We start from the raw sequence: 25,956 nt of genomic DNA on the forward strand, positions 1-25,956 counted from the left end.
GGGATGGTGAAGGTGCACTCTGTGACTAATGGGATGGTAACAGTGCACTCCATGCCGAACGGGATGGTGACGGTGCACTCTGTTCCTAACGGGATGGTGAAAGTGCACTCTGTGACTAATGGGATGGTAACAGTGCACTCCATGCCGAACGGGATGGTGACGGTGCACTCTGTTCATAATGGGATGGTGAAGGTGCACTCTGTGACTAATGGGATGGTGACGATGCACTCTGTGCCTAACGGGATGGTGACGATGCACTCTGTGCCTAACGGGATGTTGAAGGTGCACTCTGTGCCTAACAGGATGGTGATGGTGCACTCTGTGCCTAATGGGATGGTGACGGTGCACTCTGTGACTAATGGGATGGTAACAGTGCACTCCATGCCGAACGGGATGGTGACGGTGCACTCAGTGCCTAACGGGATGGTGAAGGTGCACTCTGTGACTAATGGGATGGTGACGGTGCACTCCGTGCCTAACGGGATGGTGACGGTGCACTCTGTGCCTAACGGGATGGTGACGGTGCACTCTGTGCCTAACGGGATGGTGAAGCTGGACTCAGTGCCGAACGGGATGGTGACGGTGCACTCAGTGCCGAACGGGATGGTGACGGTGCACTCTCTGCCTAATGGGATGGTGATGGTTCACTCGGTGTCAATCGCCGGGATGGTGACGGTGCTCTCAGTGCCGACCGGGATGGTGACAGTGCACTCAGTGCCGAACGGGATGGTGACGGGGCACTCTGTGCCGAACGGGATGGTGACGGTGCTCTCAGTGCCGAACGGGATGGTGACGGTTCACTCAGTGCCGAACGGGATGGTGACGGTGCACTCAGTGCCGAACGGGATGGTGACGGTGCACTCAGTGCCGACCTGGATAGCGACGGTGCACTCATTGCCGAACGGGATGGTGACGGTGCACTCATTGCCGAACGGGATGGTGACGGTGCACTCTGTGCCTAACAGGATGGTGACGGTGCTCTCAGTGCCGAACGGGATGGTGACGGTGCTCTCAGTGCCTAACGGGATGGTGAAGGTGCACTCAGTGCCTAACGGGATGGTGAAGGTTCACTCTCTGCCTAACGGAATGGTGAAGGTGCACTCTGTGCCTAACAGGATGGTGACGGTGCTCTCAGTGCCAAACGGGATGGTGACGGTGCTATCAGTGCCTAACGGGATGGTGACGGTGCACTCTCTGCCTAACGGGATGGTGATGGTTCACTCGGTGTCAATCGCCGGGATGGTGACGGTGCTCTCAGTGCTGAAAGGGATGGTGACGGTGCACTCAGTGCCGAACGGGATGGCGACGGTGCACTCAGTGCCGAACGGGATGGTGATGGTGCACTCAGTGCCGAACGGGATGGTGACGGTGCACTCTGTGCCGAACAGGATGGTGAAGGTGCACTCAGTGCCGAACGGGATGGTGACGGTGCACTCTCTGCCGAACGGGATGGTGAAGGTGCACTCTGTGCCTAACAGGATGGTGACAGTGCTCTCAGTGCCGAACGGGATGGTGACGGTGCTCTCAGTGCCTAACGGGATGGTGACGGTGCACTCTCTGCCTAACGGGATGGTAATGGTTCACTCGGTGTCAATCGCCGGGATAGTGACGGTGCTCTCAGTGCCGAACGGGATGGTGACGGTGCACTCAGTGCCGAACGGGATGGTGACGGTGCACTCAGTGCCGAACGGGATGGTGACGGTGCACTCAGTGCCGAACGGGATGGTGACGGTGCACTCTGTGCCGAACAGGATGGTGACGGTGCACTCAGTGCCGAACGGGATGGTGACGGTGCACTCAGTGCCTAACAGGATGGTGACGGTGCACTCTGTGCCGACCAGGATGGTGACGGTGCACTCTGTGCCGAACAGGATGGTGACGGTGCATTCAATGCCGAACGGGATGGTGACGGTGCATTCAATGCCGAACGGGATGGTGACAGTGCACTCTGTGCCTAACAGGATGGTGATGGTGCACTCTGTGCCTAATGGGATGGTGACGATGCACTCCGTGCCAAACTGGATGGTGTCGGTGCACTCTGTGCCTAACGGGATGGTGAAGGTGCTCTCAGTGCCTAACAGGATGGTGACGATGCACTCTGTGCTAAACGGGATGGTGACGGTGCACTCTGTGCCTAACGGGATGGTGAAGGTGCACTCTGTGACTAATGGGATGGAAACAGTGCACTCCATGCCGAACGGGATGGTGACGGTGCACTCTGTTCCTAACGGGATGGTGAAAGTGCACTCTGTGACTAATGGGATGGTAACAGTGCACTCCATGCCGAACGGGATGGTGACGGTGCACTCTGTTCATAATGGGATGGTGAAGGTGCACTCTGTGACTAATGGGATGGTGACGATGCACTCTGTGCCTAACGGGATGGTGACGATGCACTCTGTGCCTAACGGGATGTTGAAGGTGCACTCTGTGCCTAACAGGATAGTGATGGTGCACTCTGTGCCTAATGGGATGGTGACGGTGCACTCCGTGCCTAACGGGATGGTGACGGTGCACTCTGTGCCTAACGGGATGGTGAAGGTGCACTCAGTGCCGAACGGCATGGTGACGGTGCACTCAGTGCCGACCGGGATGGTGACAGTGCACTCAGTGCCGAATGGGATGGTGACAGTGCACTCAGTGCTGAACAGGATGGTGACGGGGCACTCAGTGCCGAACGGGATGGTGACGGTGCACTCAGTGCTGAACGGGATGGTGAAGGTGCACTCTGTGCCTAACGGGATGGTGACGGTGCACTCTGTTCCTAACGGGATGGTGACGGTGCACTCTGTGCCGAATGGGATGGTACGGTGCACTCTGTGCCGAATGGGATAGTGACGGTGCACACTGTGCCGAACGGGATGGTGATGGTTCACTCGGTGTCAATCGCCGGGATGGTGACGGTGCTCTCAGTGCTGAACAGGATGGTGACGGTGCACTCAGTGCTGAACAGGATGGTGACGGTGCTCTCAGTGCCAAACGGGATGGTGACGGTGCTCTCAGTGCCGAACGGGATGGTGATGGTGCACTCAGTGCTGAACGGGATGGTGATGGTGCACTCAGTGCCGAACGGGATGGTGTCGGTGCACTCAGTGCCAAACGGGATGGTGACGGTGCACTCAGTGCCGAACGGGATGGTGACGGTGCTCTCAGTGCTGAATGGGATGGTGACGGTGCACTCTGTGCCTAACAGGATGGTGACGGTGCATTCAATGCCGAACGGGATGGTGACGGTGCACTCCGTGCCAAACTGGATGGTGTCGGTGCACTCTGTGCCTAACGGGATGGTGAAGGTGCACTCAGTGCCTAACAGGATGGTGACGATGCACTCCGTGCAAAACGGGATGGTGACGGTGCACTCTGTGCCTAACGGGATGGTGAAGGTGCACTCTGTGACTAATGGGATGGTAACAGTGCACTCCATGCCGAACGGGATGGTGACGGTGCACTCTGTTCCTAACGGGATGGTGAAGGTGCACTCTGTGACTAATGGGATGGTAACAGTGCACTCCATGCCGAACGGGATGGTGACGGTGCACTCTGTTCCTAACGGGATGGTGACGGTGCACTCTGTGACTAATGGGATGGTAACAGTGCACTCCATGCCGAACAGGATGGTGATGGTGCACTCAGTGCCGAACGGGATGGTGACGTTGCACTCTGTGACAAACGGGATGGTGACGGTGCACTCAGTGCCGAACGGGATGGTGACGGTGCTCTCTGTGCCAAACAGGATGCTGACGGTGCACTCTGTGCCGAACGGGATGGTGACGGTGCACACTGTGCCGAACGGGATCGTGACGGTGCACTGTGTGCCGAACGGGATGGTGACGGTGCACTCTGTGCCGAACGGGATGGTGACGGTGCACTCTGTGCCGAACGGGATGGTGACGGTGCACTCTGTGCCGAACGGGATGGTGACGGTGCACTCTGTGCCTAACGGGATGGTGATGGTTCACTCGGGGCCTAACGGGATGGTGACGGTGCTCTCAGTGCCGAACGGAATGGTGATGGTGCTCTCAGTGCCGAACCGGAGGTGATGGTGCACTCAGTGCCGAACGGGATGGCGACGATGCACTCAGTGCCGAACGGGATGGCGACGATGCACTCAGTGCCGAACGGGATGGTGATGGTGCACTCAGTGCTGAACGGGATGGTGACGGTGCACTCAGTGCCGAACGGGATGGTGATGGTGCACTCAGTGCCGAACCGGAGGTGATGGTGCACTCAGTGCCGAACGGGATAGTGACGGTGCACTCAGTGCTGAACGGGATGGTGACGGTGCACTCAGTGCCGAACGGGATGGTGACGGTGCACTCATGCCGAACCGGAGGTGATGGTGCACTCAGTGCCGAACGGGATAGTGACGGTGCACTCAGTGCCGAACGGGATGGTGACGGTGCACTCAGTGTTGAACGGGATGGTGACGGTGCACTCAGTGCCGAACGGGATAGTGACGGTGCACTCAGTGCCGAACGGTATGGTGATGGTGCTCTCAGTGCTGAACGGGATGGTGACGGTGCACTCAGTGCAAGTCGCCGGGATGGTGATGGTGCACTCAGTGCCGAACGGGATGGTGATGGTGCTCTCAGTGCCGAACCGGAGGTGATGGTGCTCTCAGTGCCGAACCGGAGGTGACGGTGCACTCAGTGCCGACCAGGATTGTGACGGTGCACTCAGTGCCGACCAGGATGGTGACAATGCACTCAGTGCAGAACAGGATGGTGATGGTGCACTCAGTGCAAGTCGCCGGGATGGTGACGGTGCACTCAGTGCAAGTCGCCGGGATGGTGACGGTGCACTCAGTGCCAAACGGGATAGTGACGGTGCACTCAGTGCCGAATGGGATGGTGACGGTGCACTCAGTGCCAAACGGGATGGTGACGGTTCACTCGGTGTCAGTCGCCGGGATGGTGACAGTGCACTCAGTGCAGAACAGGATGGTGACGGTGCACTCAGTGCAAGTCGCTGGGATGGTGACGGTGCACTCAATGCTGAACGGGATGGTGACGGGGCACTCACTGCAAGTCGCCGGGATGGTGACGGTGCACTCAATGCTGAACGGGATGGTGACGGGGCACTCAGTGCCGAACTGGATGGTGACGGTGCACTCAGTGCCAAACGGGATGGTGACGGTGCACTCGGTGTCAGTCGCCGGGATGGTGACGGTGCAGTCAGTGCCAGACGGGATGGTGACGGTGCACTCAGTGCCAGACGGGATGGTGACGGTGCACTCGGTGTCAGTCGCCGGGATGGTGACGGTGCACTCAGTGCCAGACGGGATGGTGACGGTGCACTCAGTGCCAGACGGGATGGTGACGGTGCACTCAGTGCCAGACGGGATGGTGACGGTGCACTCAGTGCCGGCCGCATCGAGGACAAGAAGAGAAATCAATCCAGGGAGAGCAACCTTCGTCAACATGGCTTTAATTCCAAATCACAAATAGTGCAACAACGAGGACAGACGTCCTCACAGGGAAATTCCCCACACAAAATAAAATAAAACCTCACCTCGATCAACCTCGAATATAAATACCCCTCCCCGAGACACACTCCAAGAGTGTTCAGTGCACCCCGCAGCGGGCGAGCAGGGACCTTCACAGTTTGAACCGGAAGCCCGGGAGGAGAGAGAGACGGTGGTGGCGGCTGGGGCGGGGGGGGGGGGGGAGGGTGTTGGGATACGGGGGGATTTAAAGGGGAGCCTCTCGATGGCAAGGATCATTCACCCCCCCCTCCCAATTTCACCAGTCGCTGGCAGGGATAGGGCAAACCTCGGTGCCAATAGCCGCGAAGCTCCCCGCAGTCGAGCAGCCCCGTCTCCACTCGAGGAACTCACGTGTACAGGGGGGTGTGAGTGGGGAGACATGGGAAACCATAGCGTTCTCAGGATGCTGGGGACGCCAAGCTGAGGCCTGGGTTTTTGGACAGAGGCGGGGGTTGGGCTTGTAGGGGCCATCCTGTGCTGTGGGGTAGGGGGTGGACTAGGTGACACCGTCCCATCCACTCGGTCTGCGTGCCCTCAGGCTCTGCGGCCTACCCGGGGAGGCGGCCCCGCACCTCCGACGCCCGCTTGCCCCCGGGGGGGTTGGCCTGGCCCCCCCAACGCACCGTTCCCAGCCCCCAACCCGTCTCCTCAAACCCCCCGACGCTCTGGTTTTAGAGACCGGGCAGTAAAGTATATCTCACCCCACCATCCCGCTTAATCTCCCCCACTCCCTCCCCGTGCTCGCAGACCCACACGGTCTCCCGGTGCGCCAACGCCTCAAGTTTAAAATCCCATTCTGTATTTAAAATCCCTCCAGCCCCGACAACCCTCCCTATCTCTGTAACCTCCTCCAGCCCCAACAACCCTCCCTATCTCTGTAACCTCCAGCCCCTACAACCCTCCCTATCTCTGGAACTTCCTCCAGCCTCTACAACCCTCCCTCTCTCTGTAACCTCCTCCAGCCTCTACAACCCTCCCTATCTCTGTAACCTCCTCCAGCCCCGACAACCCTCCCTATCTCTGTAACCTCCTCCAACCCCCACAACCCTCCCTATCTCTGTAACCTCCTCCAACCCCCACAACCCTCCCTATCTCTGTAACTCCTTCAGCCCCCTACAACCCTCCCTATCTCTGTAACCTCCTCCAGCCCCTACAACCCTCCCTATATCTGTAACCTCCTCCAGCCCCTACAACCCTCCCTATCTCTGTAACCTCCTCCAGCCCCTACAACCCTCCCTATCTCTGTAACCTCCTCCAGCCCCTACAACTCTCCCTATCTCTGTAACCCCCTCCAGCCCCTACAACCCTCCCTCTCTCTGTATCCTCCTCCAGCCCCTACATCCCTCCCTATCTCTGTAACCTCCTCCAGCCCCAACAACCCTCCCTATCTCTGTATCCTCCTCCAGCCCCTACATCCCTCCCTATCTCTGTAACCTCCTCCAGCCCCAACAACCCTCCCTATCTCTGTAACCTCCTCCAGCCCCAACAACCCTCCCTATCTCTGTAACCTCCTCCAGCCCCTACAACTCTCCCTATCTCTGTAACCTCCTCCAGCCCCTACAACCCTCCCTATCTCTGTAACCCCCTCCAGCCCCCGGGATTGTGGGGTTCCTCGATTGGATTGGAGGGGAGGGTTGGGGGTTGGTGGAGGGGTGCGGGGGTGGTGGAGGGATGGGGGGGGGGGGTGGGTGAGGGAGGAGATTTGGGGAGCAGGGGGCCTGAACCCCGGGCCCTCCTGACCCTCAGGGAGGGACGCGGCACGGCGGGGGTACCGCGAGAGGCGGCCGGCGTCCCTCACTGGGAGCCGGGCCAGACCACGGCCACGGGGAGCGCCTCGGCCATTTTGTAACCCCGGGCTGCTGCTTCTGGAATGTTCCCTCTCGCCACTGGGAACCGGGAGGGTTGGAGCAAGGGGGGGGGGGGGGGGGCGTTCCGTGCCGACCGTCCCTCCCTCACACCCCCCCCCCCCAGGATTCGTCACGGCAACCAAAGAAACGCGCAAACTCACTTCAATCCAAGATCCCGCCTCCCCCCCCCCCCCCCCCCGGTTAAATAAAAAAAACACAAACTATCTTACAATGCGGTGTGTGTGTGTGTGTGTGTGGGGAGGGGGTGGGGGTGAGGGGAGAGATTGAGGGAGTCGGGGGGGGGGGGGGGGGGGGGCGGGAATCCCAGGCAAAAATGGCGTCTTTTCCCCTCATCCGACGTCCCCCTCTCGCAACGCCCTCTCTCGCCATTCTCCGCTCGCCGTCTCAGAGACGCCTGTGGGGGGTGGGCAGGGACTGGGGGCGTGACGCGCGCCTCAGTCTTCAGGGGTGTGTGTGTTTGGGGGGGGGGGGGGGGGGCCCCGGTGGGAGACCCGGGCCGCATCGTCCCAGAGGGCGGCGAGCGGGCAACTCTGTCCCGTTCGCCCATCTCTTTCTCTCTCTCTCTCTCTCTGCTCTCTCTCTCTCCTTCTCTCGTTCAGTTTATCGCACACTTCTCCCGCCGGCTGTACTTCTGTCGCCTGTGCTCCAGGCCTCGCTCCAGACGTGCATCCTCCTCTTCAGCCCTGGAGTTGGAGGGGTTGAGGGGGAGGGGGAAGAGAAAACAAACATTCATTCTCCATGTGTCCACCACACGGAATCAGGCCATTCGCACCCAGTCCCTCCCACATTCTCCCCACTCCCTGTGGGAGTGAATTCCACATTCCCCCCACTCCCTGTGGGAGCTACCGTGGTTTAAATTTTCAAACATTCTTGGCAGTTGACTGTCAGCCACAATCAACTGGTGCACTCTCCATGTCTGCCAATCAGAATCCACTTGTCAACTATTCAGCACTCCCGTCTCATACAGTGTGACGGTTGTCGTTGCCCCTGACGTTGGCGTTCTTGCGATGTTCCCAATGAGTGCAGGGCAAGAAGATTCGACAATGTCTTTTTTCAGGAGAGGGGATGGTCCAATGGATAGAAAGTAGAGCGCGGGAATGAATGGGCTTTCCCAAATTGGCAGGCAGCGAATACCGGAGTGTTGTAAGGAGCAGTGCTGGAGCTTCCACAATTTCCGACTTAATTTAGATGAAGGGAGAGTCTCAGTAAAAAGGAGGCCGTTAATTTAGGACTGAGATGAGGGGGAAGGAGTCAGCCATTTTGGGGACTGAGATGAGGAGAAATTTCTTCGCTCGGGGAAGGAGTCGGCCATTTTGAGACAAGATGAGGAGAAATTTCTTCACTCGGGGAAGGAGTCGGCCATTTTGGGGACTGAGATGAGGCGAAATCTCTTCACTCGGGGAAGGAGTCACCCATTTTGAGACGAGATGAGGAGACATTTCTTCACTCGGGGAAGGAGTCAGCCATTTTGGGGACTAAAATGAGGAGAGATTTCTGCACTCGGGGAAGGAGTCAGCCATTTTGGGGACTGAGAGGAGGGGAAATCTCTTCATTCGGGGGAGTCGGCCATTTTGGGACCGAGATGAGGAGAAATTTCTTCACTCGGGGGAGGAGTCGGCCATTTTGGGGACCGAGATGAGGAGAAATTTCTTCGCTCGGGAAAGGAGTCGGCCATTTTGGGGACTGAGAGGAGGGGAAATCTCTTCATTCGGGGGAGTCGGCCATTTTGGGACCGAGATGAGGAGAAATTTCTTCACTCGGGGGAGGAGTCGGCCATTTTGGGGACCGAGATGAGGAGAAAGGGTTTGTTAATCTTTGGATTTCCCCACCCCAGAGGATTGTGGGTGCTCCATCATTGACTATATTTAAGGCGATGGGATGGACAGGTTTTTGGTCTCTCGGGGATTATGGGATATGGAGAGCGGGCGGGGAAAATGGGAGTCGAAGCCCCAGACTGGCCGTGATCGTATTGACTGGCGGGGCAGACTGGATGGGCCAAGTGACCTACAAGCGGTTCCCAATTCCCGTGGGCCTCTGCTCAATTGCTTTGCGGCTTTTGCTCCCGGGATTTCCGCACCAGGAAATTCCATTAAAAACTCACAATCTTTCCTTTGCATCGAGGTCCCGAACGAGGATGTCCCTCTTATTCACCAACGAGACGAGCTCTTCCAGTAATAGGCGCTCTCGCCGCTGCTGTGCGTCGGTCTTCTTCCACTCTGTGTGTGCGGGAAAGAAAAGGAGAGAAAAATAGAGAGCAATTACATTTATCTAGCGCCCAACACAACCAGAGGAGGTCCCAAAACACATGACATCAACGCTACCCTCCCCGATGGCAGTCGCAACCAATGTTTCCCTCATGTTGGTTGAGGGGTGTATAAGGGCGTTGACTGGGCGTCCCTGGTTGGGCCCAGCATTTATTGCCCATCCCTAGTTGCCCCTCGAGAAGGTGGTGGGCGAGCCGCCATCTTGAACCCGCCGCAGTCCCCGAGGTGTAGGTACACCCACAGTGCTGTTAGGGAGGGAGTTCCCAGGATGTTGCCCCAGCGACAGTGAAGGAACGGCCGATATATTTCCGAGTCGGGAGGGCGAGCGGCTCGGAGGGGGGGGAACTTGCGGGCGGTGGCGTTCCCCGTGCGTCTGCTGCTGCCCTCGTCCTTCTAGACGGTAGAGGTGGCGGGTTTGGAAGGTGCTGTCGAAGGAGCGAGTGGCTGCGGGGCGTCTTGTAGACGGTGCACACGGCTGCCGCTGTGCGTCGGGGGGTGGAGGGGGTGAATGTTTGCGGTTAGCGTGTCGATCGAGCGGGGCTGCTTTGTCCTGGATGGTGTCGAGCTTCTCGAGTGTTGTTGGGAGCCGCACTCATCCAGGCGAGCGGAGAGTATTCCCTCACACTCCTGACTTGTGCCTTGTAGATGGTGGACAGGCTTTGGGGGGAGTCAGGAGGTGAGTTACTCTCCGCAGGATTCCCAGCCTCTGACCTGCTCTGGGAGCCACAGTATTAATGTGGCTGGGCCCAGTTCAGTTTCTGATCAATGGTCACCCCCAGGATGTTGATTGTGGGGGATTCAGCGATGGTGATGCCATTGAATGTCAAGGGGCGATGGTTAGATCCTCTCTTGTAGGAGATGGTCATTGCCGGGCACTTGTGTGGCGCGAATGTAACTTGCCCCTTGTCAGCCCCGAGCCTGGATATTGTCCAGGTCTTGCTGCATTTGGACAGGGACTGATTCAGTATCTGAGGAGCCGCGAATGGTGCTGAACATTGTGCAGTCACCCGCAAACATCCCCACTTCTGACCTTGTGATGGACGGAAGGTCATTGATGAAGCAGCTGAAGGTGGTTGGGGCCTAGGACACGACCCTGAGGAACTCCCGCAGTGACGTCCTGGAGCTGAGATGATTGACCTCCAACCACCACAACCATCTTCCTTTGTGCCGGGTCTGACTCCAACCAGCGGAGAGTTTCTCCCTGATTCCCACTGACTCCAGTGTAGCTCGGGCTCCTTGATGCCACACTCGGCCAAACGCTGCCTTGGTGTCAAAGGGCAGTCACTCTCGCCTCACCTCTGGCATTCAGCTCTTTTGTCCATGTTTGAACCAAGGCTGTAATGAGGTCAGGAGCTGAGTGACCCTGGGCAGAACCCAAACTGAGCGTCCGGGAGCAGGTTATTGCTGAGTCAGTGACGCTTACAAACAGTTCGAGGGTCAATAGGCAGCGAGCTCCGGACTCCGAGAGGAGGCTAGGGCGGAGAGTCCAGAGATGTGCCTCGGAGGGGGCCGGCAGTGACATACCTTCAATGGCCATCATTGCCCGCAGCTCTCGATTCAACAGCTCGAATCTCCGCTCGAGATCCTGTTCCTCTTCCCTGAAGAGTAATAACAGAGTGATACAGACAGAGTGATACAGACAGAGTGATACAGACAGAGTGATACAGACAGAGTGATACAGAGTGATACAGACAGAGTGATACAGACAGAGTGATACAGACAGAGTGATACAGACAGAGTGATACAGAGAGAGCGATACAGAGAGAGTGATAGATACAGACAGAGTGACACAGACAGAGTGATACAGACAGAGTGATACAGAGAGAGCGATACAGAGAGAGTGATAGATACAGACAGAGTGACACAGACAGAGTGATACAGAGATAGTGATACAGACAGAGAGATACAGAGAGAGTGATACAGACAGAGTGATACAGACAGAGTGATTCAGAGATAGTGATACAGACAGAGTGATACAGACAGAGAGATACAGAGATAGTGATACAGACAGAGTGATACAGACAGAGTGATACAGACAGAGTGATTCAGAGATAGTGATACAGACAGAGTGATACAGACAGAGGGATACAGACAGAGAGATACAGAGATAGTGATACAGACAGAGTGATACAGACAGAGTGATTCAGAGAGAGTGATACAGACAGAGTGATACAGACAGAGAGATACAGACAGAGATATAGAGAGAGTGATAGATACAGACAGAGTGGTACAGATATAGTGATACAGAGATAGTGATACAGACAGAGTGACACAGAGTGATACAGAGATAATGATACAGAGATAGTGATACCGACAGAGGTACAGACAGAGAGATACAGACAGAGATACAGAGAGAGTGATAGATACATACAGAGTGATACAGACAGAGTGACACAGACAGAGTGATACAGAGATAGTGATACAGACAGAGTGATACAGACAGAGTGATACAGAGATAGTGATACAGACAGAGTGACACAGACAGATGACACAGAGATAGTGATACAGAGATAGTGATACAGAGATAGTGATACAGACAGAGTGATACAGACAGAGTGATTCAGAGATAGTGATACAAAGATAATGATACAGAGATAGTGATACAGAGACAGTGATACCGACAGAGTGAGACAGACAGAGTGATACAGAGATAGTGATACAGAGATAGTGACACAGAGATAGTGATACAGAGATAGTGATACAGACAGAGTGATACAGAGAGAGAGATACAGAGAGAGTGATACAGAGAGAGTGATACAGACAGAGTGATACAGACAGAGTGATACAGGCAGAGGTACAGGCAGAGAGATACAGACAGAGAGATACAGAGAGAGTGATAGATACAGACAGAGTGACACAGACAGAGTGATACAGAGATAGTGATACAGACAGAGTGATACAGACAAAGGTTTCAGAGAGAGTGATACAGACAGAGAGATACAGACAGAGAGATACAGACAGAGAGATACAGACAGAGAGATACAGACAGAGAGATACAGAGATAGTGATAGTGATACAGACAGAGTGATACAGACAGAGTGATTCAGAGATAGTGATACAGAGATAGTGATACAGAGATAGTGATACAGATAGAGAGATACAGACAGAGTGATACAGAGATAGTGATACAGAGATAGTGATACCGACAGAGTGATACAGACAGAATGATTCGGAGATAGTGATACAGAGATAGTGATACAGAGATAGTGATACAGACAGAGTGATACAGACAGAGTGATACAGACAGAGTGATACAGACAGAGTGATTCAGAGATAGTGATACAGACAGAGTGATACAGACAGAGTGATACAGAGATAGTGATAATGACAGAGTGATACAGACAGATTGATTCAGAGATAGTGATACAGACAGAGTGATACAGACAGAGTGATACAGAGATAGTGATACAGAGATAGTGATACAGAGATAGTGATACTGACAGAGTGATTCAGAGATAGTGCTACAGACAGAGTGATACAGACAGAGTGATACAGACAGAGTGATACAGACAGAGTGATACTGACAGAGTGATTCAGAGAGAGTGATTCAGAGAGAGTGATACAGACAGAGAGATACAGACAGAGTGATACAGACAGAGTGATACAGACAGAGTGATTCAGAGATAGTGATACAGACAGAGAGATACAGAGATAGTGATACAGACAGAGAGATACAGAGATAGTGATACAGACAGAGTGATACAGAGATAGTGATACAGACAGAGTAATACAGAGTGATTCAGACAGAGTGATACAGACAGAGTGATACAGAGATAGTAATACAGAGTGATACAGACAGAGTGATACAGAGATCGTGATACAGACAGAGTGATACAGACAGAGAGATACAGAGTGATTCAGAGATAGTGATACAGACAGAGTGACACAGAGATATTGATACAGACAGAGTGATACAGACAGAGAGATACAGAGAGATACAGACAGAGTGATACAGACAGAGAGATACAGAGATAGTAATACAGACAGAGTGATACAGACAGAGAGATACAGACAGAGAGATACAGACAGAGAGATATAGAGAGAGTGATAGATACAGACAGAGTGATACAGACAGAGTGACACAGACAGAGTGATACAGAGATAGTGATACAGAGATAGTGATACAGACAGAGTGATACAGACAGAGTGATTCAGAGATAGTGATACAAAGATAATGATACAGAGATAGTGACACAGAGATAGTGATACCGACAGAGTGATACAGACAGAGTGATACAGAGATAGTGATACAGACAGAGTGATACAGAGAGAGATACAGAGAGAGTGATACAGAGAGAGTGATACAGACAGAGTGATATAGAGATAGTGACACAGAGAGATACAGAGAGAGTGATACAGACAGAGGTACAGGCAGAGAGATACAGACAGAGAGATACAGAGAGAGTGATAGATACAGACAGAGTGACACAGACAGAGTGATACAGAGATAGTGATACAGACAGAGTGATACAGACAAAGGTTTCAGAGAGAGTGATACAGACAGAGAGATACAGACAGAGAGATACAGACAGAGAGATACAGAGATAGTGATACAGAGATAGTGATACAGACAGAGTGATACAGACAGAGTGATACAGAGATAGTGATACAGAGATAGTGATACAGACAGAGTGATACAGACAGAGTGATACAGACAGAGTGATACAGACAGAGTGATTCAGAGATAGTGATACAGACAGAGTGATACAGACAGAGTGATACAGAGATAGTGATAATGACAGAGTGATACAGACAGATTGATTCAGAGAGAGTGATACAGACAGAGAGATATAGAGACAGTGATACAGACAGTGATACAGACAGTGATACAGACAGAGAGATACAGACAGAGTGATACAGACAGAGTGATACAGACAGAGAGATACAGACAGAGTGATACAGAGATAGTGATACAGACAGAGTGATACAGACAGAGTGATTCAGAGATAGTGATACAGACACAGAGATACAGAGATAGTGATACAGACAGAGTGATTCAGAGATAGTGATACAGACAGAGTGATACAGAGATAGTGATACAGAGTGATACAGAGAGTGATACAGACAGAGAGATACAGAGATCGTGATACAGAGTGATAGAGACAGAGAGATACAGAGTGATTCAGAGATAGTGATACAGACAGAGTGATACAGAGATATTGATACAGACAGAGAGATACAGACAGAGTGATACAGACAGAGTGATACAGACAGAGAGATACAGAGATAGTGATACAGACAGAGTGATACAGACAGAGAGATACAGACAGAGAGATACAGACAGAGTGATACAGAGATAGTGATACAGAGATAGTGATACAGACAGAGTGATACAGACAGAGTGATACAGACAGAGAGATACAGAGTGATTCAGAGATAGTGATACAGACAGAGTGATACAGACAGAGTGATACAGAGATAGTGGTACAGACAGAGTGATACAGAGATAGTGATACAGACAGAGAGATACAGACACACTGATACAGAGATAGTGATCCAGAGATAGTGATCCAGAGATAGTGATACAGACAGAGTGATACAGGCAGAGTGATACAGACAGAGAGATACAGACTGAGTGATACAGAGATAGTGATACAGACAGAGAGATACAGGCAGAGTGATACAGAGATAGTGATACAGAGATAGTGATACAGAGATAGTGATACAGACAGAGTGATACAGACAGAGTGATACAGAGATAGTGATACAGACAGAGAGATACAGACAGAGTGATACAGACAGAGTGATACAGAGATAGAGATACAGACAGAGTGATTCAGAGATAGTGATACAGACAGAGAGATACAGGCAGAGTGATACAGAGATAGTGATACAGACAGAGGGATACAGACAGAGTGATACAGAGATAGTGATACAGACAGAGAGATACAGACAGAGTGATACAGACAGAGTGATACAGAGATAGAGATACAGACAGAGTGATTCAGAGATAGTGATACAGACAGAGTGATACAGACAGAGTGATACAGACAGAGTGATACAGAGAGAGAGATACAGAGAGCGAGATACAGAGAGAGAGATACAGACACACTGATACAGACAGAATGATACAGAGATAGTGATACAGACAGAGAGATACAGACAGAGTGATACAGACAGAGTGATACAGAGATAGAGATACAGACAGAGTGATTCAGAGATAGTGATACAGACAGAGTGATACAGACAGAGTGATACAGACAGAGTGGTACAGACAGAGTGATACAGAGATAGTGATACAGACAGAGAGATACAGACACACTGATACAGAGATAGTGATACAGAGATAGTGATACAGAGATAGTGATACAGACAGAGAGATACAGACAGAGAGATGCAGACAGAGAGATGCAGACAGAGAGATGCAGACAGAGTGATACAGAGATAGTGATACAGGCAGAGTGATACAGACAGAGTGATTCAGAGAGAGTGATTCAGAGAGAGTGATACAGACAGAGTGATACAGACAGAGTGATACAGACAGAGTGATACAGAGATAGTGATACAGACAGAGAGATACAGGCAGAGTGATACAGGGAGAGTGATACAGAGTGATACAGACAGAGTGATACAGACAGAGTGATACAGAGATAGTGATACAGAGAGATACAGACAGAGAGATACAGGCAGAGTGATACAGAGATAGTGATACAGACAGAGAGATACAGACAGAGTGATACAGAGATAGTGATACAGAGAGATACAGACAGAGAGATACAGGCAGAGTGATACAGAGATAGTGATACAGACAGAGAAATACAGAGACAGTGATACAGACAGAGTGATACAGACAGAGTGATACAGACAGAGTGATACAGACAGAGTGATGCAGAGATAGTGATACAGAGAGATATAGACAGAGAGATACAGGCAGAGTGATACAGAGATAGTGATACAGACAGAGGGATACAGACAGAGTTATACAGAGATAGTGATACAGAGAGATACAGACAGAGAGATACAGGCAGAGTGATACAGAGATAGTGATACAGACAGAGAGATACAGAGACAGTGATACAGACAGAGTGATACAGACAGAGAGATACAGACAGAGTGATACAGACAGAGTGATACAGAGATAGTGATACAGAGAGTTATAGACAGAGAGATACAGGCAGAGTGATACAGAGATAGTGATACAGACAGAGGGATACAGACAGAGTGATACAGAGATAGTGATACAGAGAGATACAGACAGAGAGATACAGGCAGAGTGATACAGAGATAGTGATACAGACAGAGAGATACAGAGACAGTGATACAGACAGAGTGATACAGACAGAGAGATACAGACAGAGTGATACAGACAGAGTGATACAGAGATAGTGATACAGACAGAGAGATACAGACAGAGTGATACAGAGATTGTGATACACACAGAAAGATACAGACAGAGTGATACAGACAGAGAGATACAGAGATAGTGATACAGAGATAGTGATACAGAGATAGTGATACAGACACACTGATACAGACAGAATGATACAGAGATAGTGATACAGACAGAGAGATACAGACAGAGTGATACAGACAGAGTGATACAGAGATAGAGATACAGACAGAGTGATTCAGAGATAGTGATACAGACAGAGTGATACAGACAGAGTGATACAGACAGAGTGGTACAGACAGAGTGATACAGAGATAGTGATACAGAGATAGTGATACAGACAGAGAGATACAGACACACTGATACAGAGATAGTGATACAGAGATAGTGATACAGAGATAGTGATACAGACAGAGAGATACAGACAGAGAGATGCAGACAGAGAGATGCAGACAGAGAGATGCAGACAGAGTGATACAGAGATAGTGATACAGGCAGAGTGATACAGACAGAGTGATTCAGAGAGAGTGATTCAGAGAGAGTGATACAGACAGAGTGATACAGACAGAGTGATACAGACAGAGTGATACAGAGATAGTGATACAGACAGAGAGATACAGGCAGAGTGATACAGGGAGAGTGATACAGAGTGATACAGACAGAGTGATACAGACAGAGAGATACAGAGATAGTGATACAGAGAGATACAGACAGAGAGATACAGGCAGAGTGATACAGAGATAGTGATACAGACAGAGAGATACAGACAGAGTGATACAGAGATAGTGATACAGAGAGATACAGACAGAGAGATACAGGCAGAGTGATACAGAGATAGTGATACAGACAGAGAAATACAGAGACAGTGATACAGACAGAGTGATACAGACAGAGTGATACAGACAGAGTGATACAGACAGAGTGATACAGAGATAGTGATACAGAGAGATATAGACAGAGAGATACAGGCAGAGTGATACAGAGATAGTGATACAGACAGAGGGATACAGACAGAGTGATACAGAGATAGTGATACAGAGAGATACAGACAGAGAGATACAGGCAGAGTGATACAGAGATAGTGATACAGACAGAGAGATACAGAGACAGTGATACAGACAGAGTGATACAGACAGAGAGATACAGACAGAGTGATACAGACAGAGTGATACAGAGATAGTGATACAGAGAGATATAGACAGAGAGATACAGGCAGAGTGATACAGAGATAGTGATACAGACAGAGGGATACAGACAGAGTGATACAGAGATAGTGATACAGAGAGATACAGACAGAGAGATACAGGCAGAGTGATACAGAGATAGTGATACAGACAGAGAGATACAGAGACAGTGATACAGACAGAGTGATACAGACAGAGAGATACAGACAGAGTGATACAGACAGAGTGATACAGAGATAGTGATACAGACAGAGAGATACAGACAGAGTGATACAGAGATTGTGATACACACAGAAAGATACAGACAGAGTGATACAGACAGAGAGATACAGAGATAGTGATACAGAGATAGTGATACAGAGATAGTGATACAGACAGAGTGATACAGACAGAGTGATACAGAGATAGTGATACAGAGATAGTGATACAGACAGAGTGATACAGACAGAGATACAGACAGAGTGATACAGACAGAGTGATACAGACAGAGTGATACAGACAGAGAGATACAGAGATAGTGATACAGACAGAGTGATACAGAGATAGTGATACAGACAGAGTGATACAGACAGAGTGATTCAGAGATAGTGATACAGACAGAGTGGTCCAGACAGAGTGATTCAGAGAGAGTGATACAGACAGAGAGATACAGAGACAGTGATACAGACAGAGTGATACTGACAGAGAGATACAGACAGAGTGATACAGACAGAGTGATACAGACAGAGTGATACAGACAGAGAGATACAGACAGAGAGATACAGACAAAGTGATACAGAGATTGTGATACAGACAGAAAGATACAGACAGAGTGATACAGACAGAGAGATTCAGAGATAGTGATACAGAGATAGTGATACAGAGAGATACAGACAGAGAGATACAGGCAGAGTGATACAGAGATAGTGATACAGACAGAGAGATACAGACAGAGTGATACAGAGATAGTGATACAGAGAGATACAGACAGAGAGATACAGGCAGAGTGATACAGAGATAGTGATACAGACAGAGAAATACAGAGACAGTGATACAGACAGAGTGATACAGACAGAGTGATACAGACAGAGTGATACAGAGAGATATAGACAGAGAGATACAGGCAGAGTGATACAGAGATAGTGATACAGACAGAGGGATACAGACAGAGTGATACAGAGATAGTGATACAGAGAGATACAGACAGAGAGATACAGGCAGAGTGATACAGAGATAGTGATGCAGAGAGATACAGAGACAGTGATACAGACAGAGTGATACAGACAGAGAGATACAGACAGAGTGATACAGACAGAGTGATACAGACAGAGAGATACAGACAGAGTGATACAGAGATTGTGATACACACAGAAAGATACAGACAGAGTGATACAGACAGAGAGATACAGAGATAGTGATACAGAGATAGTGATACAGACAGAGTGATACAGACAGAGTGATACAGAGATAGTGATACAGAGATAGTGATACAGACAGAGTGATACAGACAGAGTGATACAGACAGAGTGATACAGACAGAGAGATACAGAGATAGTGATACAGACAGAGTGATACAGAGATAGTGATACAGACAGAGTGATACAGACAGAGTGATTCAGAGATAGTGATACAGACAGAGTGGTCCAGACAGAGTGATTCAGAGAGAGTGATACAGACAGAGAGATACAGAGACAGTGATACAGACAGAGTGATACTGACAGAGAGATACAGACAGAGTGATACAGACAGAGTGATACAGACAGAGTAATACAGACAGAGTGATACAGACAGAGTGATACAGACAGAGAGATACAGACAAAGTGATACAGAGATTGTGATACAGACAGAAAGATACAGACAGAGTGATACAGACAGAGAGATACAGAGATAGAGATACAGAGATAGTGATACAGAGATAGTGATACAGAGATAGTGATACAGACAGAGTGATACAGAGATAGTGATACAGACAGAGTGATACAGACAGAGTGATACAGACAGAGAGATACAGAGATAGTGATACAGAGATAGTGATACAGAGATAGTGATACAGACAGAGTGATACAGAGATAGTGATACAGAGAGAGTGATACAGACAGAGTGATACAGACAGAGAGATACAGACAGAGTGATACAGAGATAGTGATCCAGACAGAGTGATTCAGAGAGAGTGATACAGACAGAGAGATACAGAGACAGTGATACAGACAGAGTGATTCAGAGAGAGTGATACAGACAGAGAGATACAGACAGAGTGATACAGACAGAGAGATACAGAGATAGTGATACAGAGATAGTGATACAAAGATAGTGATACAGACAGAGTGATACAGAGATAGTGATACAGAGAGAGTGATACAGACAGAGTGATACAGACAGAGAGATACAGACAGAGTGATACAGAGATAGTGATCCAGACAGAGAGATACAGAGACAGTGATACAGACAGAGTGATACTGACAGAGAGATACAGACAGAGTGATACAGACAGAGTGATACAGACAGGGAGATACAGACAGAGTGATACAGAGATAGTGACACAGACAGAGTGATACAGACAGAGAGATACAGAGTGATTCAGAGATAGTGATACAGACAAAGTGATACAGACAGAGAGATACAGACAGAGAGAAACTGAGTTGGGGTTAGACACTTCGGCAACATGTCCAATCCTCATTGTGTGATCCATTAACATGTGGCGAATTGATTGGAAAAGATAAAGGCTGTATCTAACCCCGTGCTCTACCTGTCCTGGGAGTGTTTGATGGGGACAGTGTAGAGGGAGCTTTACTCTGTATCTAACCCTGTGCTGTACCTGTCCTGGGAGTGTTTGATGGGGACAGTGTAGAGGGAGCTTTACTCTGTATCTAACCCAGTGCTCTACCTGTCCTGGGAGTGTTTGATGGGGACAGTGTAGAGGGAGCCTAACTCTGTATCTAACCCTGTGCTGTACCTGTCCTGGGAGTGTTTGATGGGGACAGTGTACACAGAACATAGAAAATGCAGCACAGAACAGGCCCTTCGGCCCACGATGTTGTGCCGAACCTTTGTCCTAGATTAATCATAGATTATCATTGAATTTACAGTGCAGAAGGAGGCCATTCGGCCCTTTGAGTCTGCACCGGCTCTTGGAAAGAGCACCATACCCAAACTCAACACCTCCACCCAACACCAAGGGCAATTTGGACATTAAGGGCAATTTATCATTGGCCAATTCACCTAACCCGCAAATCTTTGGACTGTGGGAGGAAACCGGAGCACCCGGAGAAAACCCACGCAGACACGGGGAGGACGTGCAGACTCCGCACAGACAATGACCCAAGCCGGAATCGAACCTGGGACCATGGAGCTGTGAAGCAATTGCACTATCCACAATGCTACCGTGCTGCCCTTAAGAACAAATAAATCTACACTATATCATTTTACCGTCATCCATGTACCTATCCAATAGCTGCTTGAAGGTCCCTAATGTTTCCGACTCAACTACTTCCACAGGCAGTGCATTCCATGCCCCCACTACTCTCTGGGTAAAGAACCTACCTCTGATATCCCTCCTATATCTTCCACCTTTCACCTTAAATTTATGTCCCCTTGTAATGGTGTGTTCCACCCGGGGAAAAAGTCTCTGACTGTCTACTCTATCTATTCCCCTGATCATCTTATAAACCTCTATCAAGTCGCCCCTCATCCTTCTCCGCTCTAATGAGAAAAGGCCTCGCACCCTCAACCTTTCCTCGTAAGACCTACTCTCCATTCCAGGCAACATCCTGGTAAATCTTCTTTGCACCTTTTCCAGAGCTTCCACATCCTTCCTAAAATGAGGCGACCAGAACTGTACACAGTACTCCAAATGTGGCCTTACCAAAGTTTTGTACAGCTGCATCATCACCTCACGGCTCTTAAATTCAATCCCTCTGTTAATGAACGCGAGCACACCATAGGCCTTCTTCACAGCTCTATCCACTTGAGTGGCAACTTTCAAAGATGTATGAACATAGACCCCAAGATCTCTCTGCTCCTCCACATTGCCAAGAACTCTACCGTTAACCCTATATTCCGCATTCATATTTGTCCTTCCAAAATGGACAACCTCACACTTTTCAGGGTTAAACTCCATCTGCCACTTCTCAGCCCAGCTCTGCATCCTATCTATGTCTCTTTGCAGCCGACAACAGCCCTCCTTACTATCCACAACTCCACCAATCTTCGTATCGTCTGCAAATTTACTGACCCACCCTTCAACTCCCTCATCCAAGTCATTAATGAAAATCACAAACAGCAGAGGACCCAGAACTGATCCCTGCGGTACGCCACTGGTAACTGGGATCCAGGCTGAATATTTACCATCCACCACCACTCTCTGACTTCTATCGGTTAGCCAGTTCGTTATCCAACTGGCCAAATTTCCCACTATCCCATGCCTCCTTACTTTCTGCATAAGCCTACCATGGGGAACTTTATCAAATGCCTTACTAAAACCCATGTACACTACATCCACTGCTTTACCTTCATCCACATGCTTGGTCACCTCCTCAAAGAATTCAATAAGATTTGTAAGGCAAGACCTACCCCTCACAAATCCGTGCTGACTATCCCTAATCAAGCAGTGTCTTTCCAGATGCTCAGAAATCCTATCCTTCAGTACCCTTTCCATTACTTTGCCTCCCACCGAAGTAAGACTAACTGGCCTGTAATTCCCAGGGTTATCCCTAGTCCCTTTTTTGAACAGGGGCACGACATTCGCCACTCTCCAATCCCCTGGTACCACCCCTGTTGACAGTGAGGACGAAAAGATCATTGCCAACGGCTCTGCAATTTCATCTCTTGCTTCCCATAGAATCCTTGGATATATCCCGTCAGGCCCGGGGGATTTGTCTATCCTCAAGTTTTTCAAAATGCCCAACACATCTTCCTTCCTGACAAGTATTTCCTCGAGCTTACCAATCTGTTTCACACTGTCCTCTCCAACAATATCGCCCCTCTCATTTGTAAATACAGAAGAAAAATACTCATTCAAGACCTCTCCTATCTCTTCAGACTCAATACACAATCTCCCGCTACTGTCCTTGATCGGACCTACCCTCGCTCTAGTCATTCTCATATTTCTCACATATGTGTAAAAGGCCTTGGGGTTTTCCTTGATCCTACCCGCCAAAGATTGTTCATGCCCTCTCTTAGCTCTCCTAATCCCTTTCTTCAGTTCCCTCCTGGCTATCTTGTATCCCTCCAATGCCCTGTCTGAACCTTGTTTCCTCAGCCTTACATAAGTCACCTTTTTCCTCTTAACAAGACATCCAACCTCTCTTGTCAACCATGGTTCCCTCACTCGACCATCTCTTCCCTGCCTGACAGGGACATACATATCAAGGACACGTAGCACCTGTTCCTTGAACAAGTTCCACATTTCACTTGTGTCCTTCCCTGCCAGCCTATGTTCCCAACTTAGGCACTTCAATTCTTGTCTGACAACATCGTATTTACCCTTCCCCCAATTGTAAACCTTGCCCTGTTGCACGTACCTATCCCTCCCTATTACTAAAGTGAAAGTCACAGAATTGTGGTACTATCTCCAAAATGCTCCCCCACTAACAAATCTATCACTTGCCCTGGTTCATTACCCAGTAGTAAATCCAATATTGCCCCTCCTCTGGTCGGACAATCTACATACTGTGTTAGAAAAGCTTCCTGGACACACTGCACAAACACCACCCCATGCAAACTATTTGATCTAAAGAGTTTCCACTCAATATTTGGGAAGTTAAAGTCGCCCATGACTACTACCCTATGACTTCTGCACCTTTCCAAAATCTGTTTCCCAATCTGTTCCTCCACATCTCTGTTACTATTGGGGGGCCTATAGAAAACTCCTAACAAGGTGACTGCTCCTTTCCTATTTCTGACTTCAACCCATACTACCTCAATAGGGTGATACTCCTCGAACTGCCTTTCTGCAGCTGTTATACTATCTATAATTAATAATGCCACCCCCCCACCTCTTTTACCACCCTCCCTAATCTTATTGAAACATCTATAACCAGGGACCTCCAACAACCATTTCTGCCCCTCTTCTATCCAAGTTTCCATGATGGCCACCACATCATAGTCCCAAGTACCGATCCATGCCTTAAGTTCACCCACCTTATTCCTGATGCTTCTTGCGTTGAAGTATACACACTTCAACCCATCTCCGTGCCTGCAAATACTCTCCTTTGTCAGTGTTCCCTTCCCCACTGCCTCATTACATGCTTTGGCGTCCTGAATATTGGCTACCTTAGTTGCTGGACTACAAATCCGGTTCCCATTCCCCTGCCAAATTAGTTTAAACCCTCCCGAAGAGTACTAGCAAACCTCCCTCCCAGGATATTGGTGCCCCTCTGGTTCAGATGCAACCCGTCCTGCTTGTACAGGTCCCACCTTCCCCAGAATGCGCTCCAATTATCCAAATACCTGAAGCCCTCCCTCCTACACCATTCCTGCAGCCACGTGTTCAACTGCACTCTCTCCCTATTCCTAGCCTCGCTATCACGTGGCACCGGCAACAAACCAGAGATGACAACTCTGTCTGTCCTGGCTTTCAACTTCCAGCCTAACTCCCTAAACTTGTTTATTACCTCCACACCCCTTTTCCTACCTATGTCGTTGGTACCAATGTGCACCACGACTTCTGGCTGCTCACCCTCCCCCTTAAGGATCCTGAAGACACGATCCGAGACATCCCTGGCCCTGGCACCCGGGAGGCAACATACCTTCCGGAAGTCTCGCTCGCGACCACAGAAGGAGTAGAGGGAGCTTTACTCTGTGTCTAACCCCGTGCTGTACCTGTCCTGGGAGCGTTTGATGGGGACAGTGTAGAGGGAGCTTTACTCTGTATCTAGCCCTGTGCTGTACCTGTCCTGGGAGTGTTTGATGGGGACAGTGTAGAGGGAGCTTTACTCTGTATCTAACCCCGTGCTGTACCTGTCCTGGGAGTGTTTGATGGGGACAGTGTAGAGGGAGCTTTACTCTGTATCTAACCCCGTGCTCTACCTGTCCTGGGAGTGTTTGATGGGGACAGTGTAGAGGGAGCCTAACTCTGTATCTAACCCCGTGCTGTACCTGTCCTGAGAGTGTTTGATGGGGACAGTGTAGAGGGAGCCTAACTCTGTATCTAACCCCGTGCTGTACCTGTCCTGGGAGTGTTTGTTGGGGACAGTGTAGAGGGAGCTTTACACTGTATCTAACCCCGTGCTGTACCTGTCATTGGAGTGTTTTATGGGGACAGTGCAGAGGGAGCTTTACTCTGTATCTAACCGCGTGCTGTACCTGTCCTGGGAGTGTTTGATGGGGACAGTGTAGAGGGAGCTTTACTCTGTATCTAATCCCGTGCTATACCTGTCCTGGGAGTGTTTGATGGGGACAGTGTAGAGGGAGCTTTACTCTGTATCTAACCCTGTGCTGTACCTGTCCTGGGAGTGTTTGATGGGGACAGTGTAGAGGGAGCTTTACGCTGTATCTAACCACGTGCTGTACCTGTCCTGGAAGTGTTTGATGGGGACAGTGTAGAGGGAGCTTTACTCTGTATCTAATCCCGTGCTGTACCTGTCCTGGGAGTGTTTGATGGGGACAGTGTTGAGGGAGCTTTACTCTGTATCTAACCCCGTGCTGTACCTGTCCTGGGAGTGTTTGATGGGGACAGTGTAGAGGGAGCTTTACTCTGTATCTAACCCTGTGCTGTACCTGTCCTGGGAGTGTTTGATGGGGACAGTGTAGAGGGAGCTTTACGCTGTATCTAACCACGTGCTGTACCTGTCCTGGGAGTGTTTGATGGGGACAGTGGAGAGGGAGCTTTACTCTGTATCTAACCCCG

At 50.0% G+C, this 25,956-nt stretch overlaps 1 protein-coding gene across 1 annotated transcript in view; it reads right to left on the reverse strand.

The window, feature by feature from the left end:
* Positions 1-7,627: 7,627 nt before the first annotated feature.
* The window catches only part of LOC140399957 (EH domain-binding protein 1-like), a 34,036-nt gene continuing 15,707 nt past the window's right edge, over positions 7,628-25,956 (reverse strand). The window contains exons 6-8 of the mRNA XM_072489450.1: positions 11,142-11,215; positions 9,455-9,569; positions 7,628-8,036 (exon numbers count right to left, since the gene is read on the reverse strand). Coding sequence (XP_072345551.1) covers positions 7,949-8,036; positions 9,455-9,569; positions 11,142-11,215 — 277 coding nt within the window. The 3' untranslated portion in view covers positions 7,628-7,948. The remainder of the gene's footprint in view (positions 8,037-9,454; positions 9,570-11,141; positions 11,216-25,956) is intronic.

Source organism: Scyliorhinus torazame, chromosome 24, assembly GCF_047496885.1.
Source record: "Scyliorhinus torazame isolate Kashiwa2021f chromosome 24, sScyTor2.1, whole genome shotgun sequence".
NCBI lineage: Eukaryota > Metazoa > Chordata > Chondrichthyes > Carcharhiniformes > Scyliorhinidae > Scyliorhinus > Scyliorhinus torazame.